General features: G+C 37.9%; 1 protein-coding gene across 8 annotated transcripts in view; it reads right to left on the bottom strand.

Moving 5' to 3' along the window:
• PPEF1 (protein phosphatase with EF-hand domain 1) overlaps positions 1-12,342 on the bottom strand; it is a 158,094-nt gene that overhangs the window by 20,937 nt on the left and 124,815 nt on the right. For all 8 annotated transcript variants that reach the window (XM_070366540.1, XM_070366541.1, XM_070366535.1 and 5 more), the window contains one exon: positions 8,612-8,755. In XM_070366540.1, coding sequence (XP_070222641.1) covers positions 8,612-8,755 — 144 coding nt within the window. The remainder of the gene's footprint in view (positions 1-8,611; positions 8,756-12,342) is intronic.

The raw sequence follows: 12,342 nt of genomic DNA, 5'->3' as shown, positions 1-12,342 counted from the left end.
CCAGTCAGAATGGCTGCCATCAAAAAGTCTACAAACAATAAATGCTAAAGAAGGTGTGGAGAAAAGGGAACCCTGTTACACTATTGGTGGGAATGCAAACTGGTACAGCCACTATGGAGAACAGTGTGGAGATTCCTTAAAAAACTGGAAATAGAACTGCTTTATGATCCAGCAGTCCCACTGTTGGGCATACACACCAAGGAAACCAGAACTGAAAGAGACACGTGTACCCCAATGTTCATCGCAGTACTGTTTACAATAGCCAGGACATGGAAGCAACCTAGATGTCCATCAGCAGATGAATGGAGAAGGAAGTTGTGGTACATACACACAATGGAACACATTTGAGTCAGTTCTAATGAGGTGGATGAAACTGGAGCCTATTATACAGAGTGAAGTAAGTCATAAAAAGAAACACAAATACTATATATTAACACTGCTGCTGCTGCGTCACTTCAGTTGTGTTCGACTCTGTGTAACCCCAGAGATAGCAGCCCACCAGGCTCCCCCGTCCCTGGGATTCTCCAGGCAAGAACACTGGAGTGGGTTGCCATTTCCTTCTCCAATATATCAACACATATATATGGAATTTAGAAAGACAGTAACAATGATCCTATATGCAAGGCAGCAAAAAAAAAAACACAGAAGAACAGACTTTTGGACTATGTGGGAGAAGGCCAGGGTGGGATGATTTGAGAGAATAGCATTGAAACATGTATACTACCATATGCAAAATAGATGACCAGTGCAAGTTTGATGCATGAAGCAGGGCACTCAAAGCCAGTGTTCTGGGACAACCCAGAGGGATGGGGTGGGGAGGGAGGTGAGATGGAAGTTCAGTATGGGGGACACATGTATACCCATGGCTGATTCATGTCCATGTATGGCAAAAACCATCACAATATATAAAGTAATTATCCTCCAATTAAAATAAATTAAGTAATCTTAAAAAAGGAAAAAAGACCTGAAATGGCTGTCCCACTAAACCTGACCCATTTACAGGTTTGGTATTGAAGGGGAGCTAGAAATAAGTAAGGGGAAAGACAGTGAGGTGGAGAGAAAAGAAAAACTGCTCTAGAATACTAAGTATCTCGTCAGAACTGGAGAAACCCTGCACCAGGCATATCCCAAACACTTGAAGATGACTGATTTTTTGATGACCGATTTCAGTGAGAATTAAAACCACACAAAGAAAAGTAGTATCATGATTCTCCTTTCTCCCCCATCAAATTCTAACACGGGCAGAACCCTACCCTACAAATAAATACAAAGAAATCTATTTATTTTGCTGGTGTTCATAACAAAAATAACATTTGCACTTGAAACTGAGTCATATCTGAATTTTACACCATGAATTCATGTTTTGGAGACATGATTTGACCTTTAATAAAATGAAAGTGAAAACATGGAACACAAAGAGGTGCATTTTATAAGGAGAGAATTAACTTCTAAATTCCTACCTGAGATGCAAGCCATTTACAGCCAAAATTACCCCAGGAAAACATTCTAAATTACTCTTAAAGCACATTATACATGATTTTGTATACAAAACCTTATACAAACATAGGGATGAGTGAACATTTTATATATGTGATAATGTACAATATATGATGAATTATATGAAACTAAAATTTTACACTTTTTTCTTTTTGCCAGATGCATATAGTTGAAATCTACATAAATTAAATGTACACATGCTGGAATTCTGTTGAACTAGAATAAGCACTGGCCATGAAAAGCTCTTCAGGTGTCACCTGGGAACCTACTCGGGCCTTAGCTGACTCCTCAACGAAATGAGGAAGATAGAGGTAACATTCACTTTTCTTTGGTTCAAAATCATAAAGGGTCATAAGGGGTATTAATTTTATAAAAGTGAGCTTCTTCAGAATCATCCATTCAATGAGTTCTACAATTCTTTTCTTTGCCAAGAATTCATCCACTTGACTAGGTTTACCCAGTCCATGACCACAATACAGATCTAACTCTGAGGCTCACAAAGAATGCTATAAAGGGCCCTTTGCTGGTGAAACAAATTCCTCTCTCTTCTCAACATCCTCTCCTCTGAAATGCAAGGGCCTTTGGGGTGGTGAGGGCATGAAAGAGTATTTACAACATTTCATCTTGAAAATTTTCAAACTAAAAATTGGAAAGGTTTTACTTTTATATGACCTAGTCAACAAAACTCTATTTGTGTCTCAGCCTTTAAACCTCTTAAATCCAAAATAAATCCTGCAAGAAGTGTCCCATGCCTGTCTACAGTTTTAAGTAATTCTGTTTTCAAAAGTATGCTTTGGGGAGAGATACTAGCTCAGAAAGATATATTGAAAAGCTTCTCTTCTAAAACACTAATACTGTAGATTCACTTCTGTATGTTCCGTTAGTTATGTGTCTTCCTTCCAGCTTTTGAACATGCCATTTTAAAAGCTGTGCTCATCACAAACCTTCCAGCAGGTACCTAGATGTCGTCAGAGGCCTACTCCTGTCTACCCATCACCTCGTTGAACAAGGGGAGACTAGAGTAGATCATTTCTTTCCTGAGACCTCCTACCACTCTTGTCATCTTTCCCTTCAGAAAAAGAGCATGGGCATTAAAGTCAAGCCTGGGATCAAATCCTGCTCAAATCAAATCCAGTGACTAGCCATGTGACTATAAAATTTAAATTGCAACTATTTAAAATTACAACTCTGTCCCCTACACCTCAAGTTCATGGTTTCTCCTAACCTTGTTCTAGTTTTAATTTTTTCCACAGAACGTCTCACTTAACATATGTACTTACTATTATATAATTATATATGTAATATAAATAACATGACTTCATATATACATATATATTTATGTTATTTAGCTCCTACGCCTAGAACGTGAACTCCATGAGGGAATAGATCTGAGTTCAATTACTTTCTCAAAAGCTTAGAACAGTCCCTGACACATAGAAGGTACTCAACAAATACTTGTTAAGCAAATTAAGAGAAGGAAGTCACTCAGGATATAAATAATTAAAATTATTTTTTAAACCTTTCTGGCCTCCTCCTTCTTACACATCTGTCCTAAAGAGGTTACGCTTGTTTCTATATGATGACTCAGCTTTGAGTACACACATTCCCCCCACATCTCAGGGAATATAAGATGAAACTTACATTATAGTCCTCTGCCAGGAATCATGCACTTCCATGATTATGGAACAAACAGCCTATGATCTTTATTGCAATATGGCCCATAGATATTAAGAAATAAAGCAATTGTGTTTTTAATCTGAAAATTTCAACTCTATCTAACTAAAGTGTGCATGACCATGACATACCAACAAATGAGGGAAAAAAATTAAAGGTACAATTGAAATTATTAAAATATTGGGAATGAAATCCTGGTCAATTTTATCCTGTGTCAGTTCCAGTCATGTACACTGAGTCTGTAAGATGCCTCATCTATATTGTTGGAATGAGGGGAGGTTCTATTATAGAATAATGGTCACCAGTTTCCTCCCTCCCACTTCTTAAGGCTCTATTCCTCTATAATTCTAACTCATCCAGGCTTCCAGATGTCATGATTTTCTTCTTGTGCAACTGCAATCTTTTTGGCATCATCCTTTTTATTCACCATAACCTTTGTTCTTTGGATTATGGATATCAAAATTTAAGGAGACATCCTTTCCTACTTGCTGTAGGATGCCTCTTATACTTGGTTTGACTGTTAAATATTTTGGATGCACAAGTCAGTGATGAATTCTATTTCTCCCTTACCATCTCTTCCCTCTCCCTCTCTATCCTCCCTCTTCTCCTTCTCCTTATTGATTAGACTGTGTTTTACATTTTCTAGAAATCACATTTTCAGAAATCACATTTTAGGTCAACATTTTCAGCAATCAAGGTATAAGGGTACAGAATCAAGAAATGAAGACTTCTTGGAAGTAAGCAATTAGAAGAAGGCTGCTGCTGTTGCTGCTAAGTCGCTTCAGTCTAGCAGTTTCATAATACTAGTAGCAAGAAGAGACCAGCTAGACGTTTAATTGATAGAATTAGGGGAAGGAACAGATAAGAAAGAACCTTCTGAGGGCCAGAACAAGACTTGATGATTGTCAACACTCTCTTTCCTGCAAAGGAGTTCAATTTTAATGTAATCAGATTGTGGAACTATTTTGTGAGCCCCAGGGCATTATTAAAAACAATAGCACAATCAGCTAGCAATTAGTGAAGGCTAATACTGGGTCTGATACAAAAAGAGGCAAATGGACCAAAGCTTAAAGGAGAAATCAGGGGAAAAGATAGTTGAAGAGAGCCTAGCTAAAGCTACAACCATCCATGGTAGTCAGGGAAACTGTGTGCATGCCCAAGGCAAGACCTCATGACGCATGACATCAGAAGCTACACAATGAAAAGGAACAGACTTCACCAAATTAGTCCAGACAAGCCAGTAAACAAATAAATGAGCAAAAAAAAAAAAAAAAAAAAAAAACAACAAGCCCCAGAGGAGCATGGGAATAATTAAAGTTACTGCTGCTGCTGCTGTTGCTGCTAAGTCGCTTCAGTCGTGTCCGACTCTGTGAGACCCCATAGAAAGTTACTATATTGCCTAAAATATCCAGTTTTCAACAAAAAATTACAAAACGTGCAAGAAAAAAATTTCACAGGGAAAACTAAGCAGACAATAAGCCTTTGAGGATTAGGAGTAGACAACAAACTGTGGAAAATTCTTAAAGAGATGGGAATACCAGACTACCTGACCTGCCTCTTGAGAAATCTGTATGCAGGTCAGGAAGCAATAGTTAGAACTGGACATGGAACAACAGACTGGTTCCAAATAGGGAAAGGAGTACGTCAAGGCTGTATATTGTCACCCTGTGACAATTTAACTTACATGCACAGTACATCATGAGAAATGCTGGGCTAGATGAAGCACAAGCTGGAATCAAGATTGATGGGAGAAATATCAATAACCTCAGATATGCAGATGACACCACCCTTATGGCAGAAAGCAAAGAAGAACTAAAGAGCCTCTTGATGAAAGTGAAAGAGGAGAGCGAAAAAGTTGGCTTAAAACTCAACATTCAGAAAACTAAGATCATGGCATCTGTTCCCATCACTTCATGGCAGATAGATGGGGAAACAATAGAAACAATGAGAGACTATTTTCTTGGGCTCCAAAATCATTGCAGATGGTGACTACAGCCATGAAATTAAAAGATGCTTACTCCTTGGAAGAAAAGTTACAACCAACCTAGTCAGTATATTAAAAAGCAGAGATATTACTTTGCCAACAAAGGTCAGTCTAGCCAAATCTATGGTTTTCCCAGTAGTCATGTATGGATGTGAGAGTTGGACTATAAAGAAAGCTGAGCACCGAAGAATTGATGCTTTTGAACTGTGGTGTTGGAGAAGACTCCTGAGAGTCCCTTGGACTGCAAGGAGATCCAACCAGTCAATCCTAAAGGAAATTAGTCCTGAATATTCATTGGAAGGACTGATGCTGAAGCTGAAACTCCAATACTTTGGCCACCTGATGCGAAGAACTGACTCATTTGAAAAGACCCTGATGCTGGGAGGGATTGGGGGCAGAAGGAGAAGGGGACGACAGAGGATGAGATGGTTGGATGGCATCACCGACTCAATGGAAATGAGTTTGAGTCTGTTGGTGATGGACAGGGAGGCCTGGCGTGCTGCAGTCCGTGGGGTCGCAAAGAGTTGAACATGACTGAGCAACTGAACTGAACTAGCAGACAAGTATTTCAAACCAATTATTATACATATATATAAAACACTTCACTGAATAAGAACAGAATACATTTTCTTCTCAAGAGCACACAAGAGCATTTTTCAAGATAGACTAAATGCTAGAGCATTAAAAAAAAAAAAGGCCTCAATAAGTTTTAAAAGGATTTCAATCATGTTAATATGTCCTTCAACCACAAATTCAAGTAAAAATAATTAAGAGAAGGAAATATGAGAAATCCACAAATATGCAGAAATTAAACAACATATTCCTAAATGACATATATGTTAAAGAAAAGTAATTAGAAAATTCTCTGATATGACTGAAAACAAAAGCACAACATAGCAAAATTCACAAGATGGAGCTAAAGCAGTACTCACAGGGAAATCTATAGCTTCGTTGGCAAAGGATAAAGAGTTCAAATGAAAGACACTAACTTTCACCTTAGGAAACTAGAAAAAGAAGACCAAAATAAATCTAAATCAGAAGGCAAGGAAAAAATAAAGACTAAAGCAGAAATAAATGGAGAGAACAGAAAATAGAGAAAAATAAAAATAAACAAAAATTGATTCTTTGAAGAGACCAATAAAACTGAAAATTTTAGTGAGACTGACCAAGCAAAAAGAGACTCAGATTACTAAAATCAGAAATGAAAGAGGAGGCATCGCTCACAAAGAAATTTCAAAATATATATTTTTAATAAATATATTTCATATATATGTATATGTTACAATCAACTTTAGGCCAACAAATTAGATAAACTAGATGAATGGACAAGTTTCAAGAAAGACACAAACTATCAAGGATACCAAGACACAACTACTCAAAAAGTAAAAAATCTGAATAGAACTATAGCAAGAAAGAAGACTGAATTAGTCATTTTAAAACTGCCTACAAAGAAAAAAGTCCAGGCTCAGATGGCTTCACTGATGAATTCTACTACATATTTGAAGAGTTAATATCAATACTTCACACAAACTCCTCCAAAAAAATAGAAGAGGAGATAATGCTTCCTATCTCATCCTATGAGGTCGATTTTACAATAATACCAAAGACATCACAAGAAAGAAAACTATAGACTAATATCCTTTATGAATATAAATATTAAAATCCTCAAAAAGTAGCAAAATGAAGCCAACAACAGACAAAATGGATTATATGCCATGACCAAGTGGGATTTATCCCAGAAATGTAAGATTGGTTTAACATCTGAAATCAATCAATGTAATACATCACATTAGTAGAATAAAGAACAAACAATACATGATTATCCTAACAGATACAGAAAAGCATTTGACAAAGTCCAACTGAACTGAACTGAACTGAACACTCTATCATGGTAAAAAACACCCAAGAAAGTAGGCACAGAAGAGAAATTCCTCAATCTGTTGAGGGATAGTTAACATATAAACAAACAACTAATATATTTAATGGGAAAGACTGAATGCTTCCCCCTAATATTAGGAATTAGACAAGGATGTCGACTCTGACCACTTCTATTTTTCAACACTATACTAGAGGTTCTAGACAGGACAATGAAGCAAAAAAAAGAAATAAAAGGCAGCCAGATTGGAAAGAAAGAAGCATGTTCTTGTTTATATTTAATACAAAGTCCCAGGGAATCCACTAAAAACCGTTAGAATAAACAAGTTTATCAAGGTTCACAACATGAGATCAGTATATAAAAGTCAATATATACCAGCAATGAACAATCCAAAATGTAATTAAGAAAACAATTCTATTTAATATAGTGTCAAAAGTATTTGGGAATAAACTAGGAATAACTTTAATAAGTGTTTCCATGTATGTGATCACAAAGCACTGTTGAAATGAAAGATCTAAACAAATGGAAAGACATCACACATTCATGGAATTAAAGATACAATATTGTTAAGATTGCAATAGTAACTAAATTGATCCACAAATTCAAGGCAATCCCTACCAAAATTTCAGCTCTTTTTTTTTTCATAAAGATTGACAAGCTGATTCTAAAATTCATATGGAAATTCAAGGGACCCAGAATAGTCAAAACAATCTTGAAAAAGAAGAAAGCTAGAGAACTCACACTTTATAGTTTCAAAACTTTCTACAAAGCTATAGTGATCAAAACTGTGTTATCCTGACATAAGGATAGACATATAGATCATCGGATAGAATCAAGAGTTTAGAAATAAACCTTCATATTTATGGTCAATTGATTTTTCATAAGGGTGCCAAGAAAATTCAATGAGAGGAAGTCTTTTTAACAAATGGTGCTGGGATAATTGGATATCCACATGCAATAAAATGAATTTGGACACCTACCTCACACTATTCACAAAAATTAACTCAAAATGGATCAGACACCTAAATGTAAGAGCTGAAACTATAAAATTTTCAGAGGAAAACATAGGAATAAATCTTCACGATTTGGGGTTAGGCAATGGCTTCTTAGATACAACACCAAAACTCAAAGCAAAAGCACTAATCTTTTATTCTGACTGAGTAAAAGGAGCCAGAGACAAAAGATCACACACTGTATGGGTCCTTTTCTATAATACGTCCAGAATAGACAAATGTACTAAGACCAAAAGGTCTAATCTGCAGGGATGGGAAGAGAATGGGAAGTGACTGGTAATAGGTATGTGAAGTTCCTTTTTCAGGTGATGAAAATATTCTAAATTTAGATTGTGGGGACAGTTGTACATTTTGAATATACCAAACTCAATGAATTATATACTTTAAGTGAGTGAATTATATGGTATGTGAATGATATTTCAATTAAGCTGTTAAAATATAGTAATGGATTTAGAGAAAAGGATATGATCTGCTGAGAAAGGCAAGCCATTTTTTATATATTACTAGGGACAAAATCATCTATGCTGCATCTTCACTGCCACTTTAGTGAACAGTCTGATTACTTACCTGCTCCCATTCCTGCTTTGTTAATTGTTCAGAAAAGGATCCACTTGTTCTGATTCCCAGAGCCACAGTGGCTGTACCCAGTTTATTTTTCTTCTCAGCACGGTCTCCATCCATTGGAATTGGCGGCATCAGCACAGATCTCATCTACAAAACAAATTCACGCTTTAGCCAAACCCTATGCTTAGTGTGCTGCACGTAGAAACTTCAGCACTAGTTGCTATTTTGTCTATATTATTGTGCCTCAACTCAATGGAAAATACATGATCACCTGTTCCATCTCACCTACCTCCTTCATCTTACTGATGCACTGATCTCTATAAACTGGGCCTGTTAAGCTCTGTTTGTACATTTTTCAACTAGAGACACTGTCTTACAGGGAAAGTTTCCCATTAGAGTTTCTAAAAGACCTCAGAGGCACAGATGTCAGTGGAGACATGTTCTTTGGCATTGTGACGGGAAATGGAAGATGCTAAGGGAAAATAAGTCTCCCTCTGAGCCTTTATCTATACATGGAGCTGAGAACTAATAGGCCTGGAGTTCAGAAACACCTCTTAAGAGGATGGCTGCTTTTCTTTTTGTTGTGTTTTCCAGGAGAAATGAGAGAAAGTATATCTATGTCCAAGAAAGTTCACAAAGGGGACATAAATTGAAAACTTTGGAAGCCTTCTAACTTGAGTGCACTGGGTTCTCAGTCTGAGGTGCCAGCAACTGAACATTATATCTAATCCTAGTAACAAAGGCGATGTATTTCTTTGGAAACAAAATGTCTTTCTGATAGTAGATCAATTACTATAATCCATTCTATGTTCCCTTATATAATTTGAGACTGCAATTTTATACTTGTTTCTCTGTAGCACCATACCTTTACACAAAACAATTTGAAGCAATGGTTCTATTACATTGGAAGCCTTAGTTCAGCGATGGACAATTCTCTGAGGTAGGCACTTAAGTTTCTTCTATAAACTACGGTGTCTATAAAATCTTACCTTTATTTTTCAAAAATAAAAGCAAACCGTATTCTGAGGTCCTATCTCATTGAGACGGTTGGAATTCAATTCAGCTGTTATTAGTGAGCTCACAGCCTACCTCCCTGTCTCCCCCCCAGCAAATGTCTCCAGGTCTTAGGCAGAGCAGAGTATTTTGGGAGAACACTCTGAACTCGGGGTCCACACAACTCACTTCTGATAAGGTCATCGGGCAGGACAAAGCCACATGGTCTCTTTAGTACTGTGGCTCTTCTGTTTTCAAAGCCATGTGGGATCAGGACACTTTGCCCAGTCCCTGCTGGGTGCCACATCATCATTTTCTCCTGGGGGTCCTACTAGCAATCTCTTCCCATAACCTCTGCCAAGGAGTTTGAAGAATACTAAACCAGAGGCTAAAGTATTATAGTCTTCCTTCTCTGTCCCTCTGCATTCACCACCCCATCCTTTCCAACCTGCCCACTTTACAAAATACCTTTAATGAACCTGCAGTGGAGGTTGTCATTGAGTTCCCCCAACTCTACCCCTTCCCCATGAACAACTAAATCATACAGCAGGTGTAAACGAGGAAGCATGTTCACCCCTACATTTGGAGGTCCAAACAGATGGGCAAGTGGGGGTTATAAAACTAACCTGAAACTCTGTTTTTGTATCTCATCTAGTAGAGTTCCAAAGGCTTAAACCTACTACTTTCATTACAGTTCAATTATATTTCACACAAAGAACACGTGCTACCAGTTCAACTTCATTCCAGCAGGGTAGACAAAAAACATACAAGTCAAATTTCTACCTTTAAAGCCAGTCTTAACAGTAGGTGGAACAATGATCCCCTAAGGGGGTGAAATGTGAGGTATCCTGGGAAAATTTCTGGCCTCAAAATTTCTTCCCAGGGTCTCTCTTGGTGACTGAAATTTAAACCTCAGTTTTAAGTATCATGAAAAAGAGGACAGAGTTGGAGAAGAGAGCTTTATGTTCAGAGCTTACTCTATGCCATCTTTTTCATCTAGGTAATTATATTTAATCTTCCCAGCAATTCAATATGGCAGGTATTTTTTAGCTTTAATGCATAGATGTGGGAACTGAGGCTTAGAAATCACTGGCACCTTACCCAGTCACCCAGCCAGGAAGGGGCAGAAGCAGGATGTAATAGATGCAATGTTAGCTACATCTGTCTGATGTCAGAGCTTCACAGTGTTTACTAGGTTAAGGTGGCTCTCAATTTAGGGTCGCCACAGAAATAGTAATGGACATTTCAGAGAAATGCTCTTAATATCTCAAAAAGCCTGAGAGAGGACTGGCTTCTCAGGCTAACCTCAGGAAAGGAAAAGTTTTCAATCTGATTAATTAGTAGTGGCTGCCACAGCTGATTAGTGCTGTTGTCACAGGGCCAGTGGTGGTGGAGTGTCGCATTCCCGCCATGTGCTTGCCAATATTTGACTGACAAAAACATCATGTTCCCTTGCTCTTGGCTAGAATCATATCCACTCATTATGTTAACAATTACTATCTCATGTTGATTCAAACAGCTTATTGGCTTGACTATTTGCTGAGATCCTAAAAAAGGTACCTTAAATTAGGGTGGCCTTAAAATTTATTGCAACTGGGGTGCTTCTGAGAGTAAAGGGAGGTGGTATTAACACCTACACCAAGACAACAGGTGTAAACCAGGAAGTATAGTTATCACTGGGTGAGGCTGGGGAGGGGGTATGTAAAATCAGCACAGAATCAGGAAAGGAGTTGTAAAAAAAAGTTTTTATCCAGTTTTACCTTAGGTTTGCCCTATTTCAGTCTTAAATCTCTTAGGAAATATTCATCAAACATTAATACTGACTACATCTTAGGTGCTGGAGTTATATCAGTGAACTAGAGAAGCAGGGGAAGATGATAAACAAATAGTACCACAATTGCTTATTTAATTTTGGTAACTGTTATGAAGGATAGGTACAAGGGGCTTGAGAGCATACGGACGGGGACCTGATCTAGTCAGGAGGTCGTGGAGGGCTTTCCAGGGGAGGGGTAGGTTTAAGCTGAAATTAGAAGGATGAGAAGGAGTTGGCGACAATATAATCATTCATATGTATATAAAGGTATAAGGACTCTAAAAACTCAAGGTGAACAGGAATCACATGTCCACATCAAATTAAATTCTGGTTCTAGATTCCCCTTGCCTGGATTGGTAGGAATTTGATTAACAGTCCTGAGGAGCAGGGTTCAGGTTTCTCACTAGGACCGCACATGATCACCGGGCTCAGAGCTGCCACTGGTCGTCATGCCCAGGTGGTTCCCCTGTTCCCCTAGTCTGGGGGCATTGGCTGGGCTCTTGACAGGCAGAAGGCAATTCCAGTCACTCTGCAAAGCCCCACCAAAGAAGCCTTTCACTAAGCCTCAGAGCTTCAGGCTCCACACAGCCACTTCCCTCAGAGGGTCAATATATATTCCTGCTTTGCTTCTGCTGTATTGAATATGGTTACTTAAGTTTAAAATATTAAACTATCCCCCCCCTTAAAAAAAATATGAGCCATTTAGAATACATATGGGAAATCACACCAATTCAGAAACAAACTGCTGTATGATTCTACTTCTAAAAGGCTCCTGGAGGAGTCAAATTCTTAGAGCTATAACACAGAATGGTGGCTGCCAAGGGCTGGGGAAGGTGGAATTGGGAATTAGTGTTTAATGGGTATTTTCAGTTTCAGAAAATGGAAAGTTTTAGAAATAGATGGTGGTGACAGTAGTGACAGTGGCACA

Source organism: Bos mutus, chromosome X, assembly GCF_027580195.1.
Source record: "Bos mutus isolate GX-2022 chromosome X, NWIPB_WYAK_1.1, whole genome shotgun sequence".
NCBI lineage: Eukaryota > Metazoa > Chordata > Mammalia > Artiodactyla > Bovidae > Bos > Bos mutus.
Note: the sequence above shows the minus strand (reverse complement) of the source record. Positions and strands in the feature narration are given on the sequence as shown.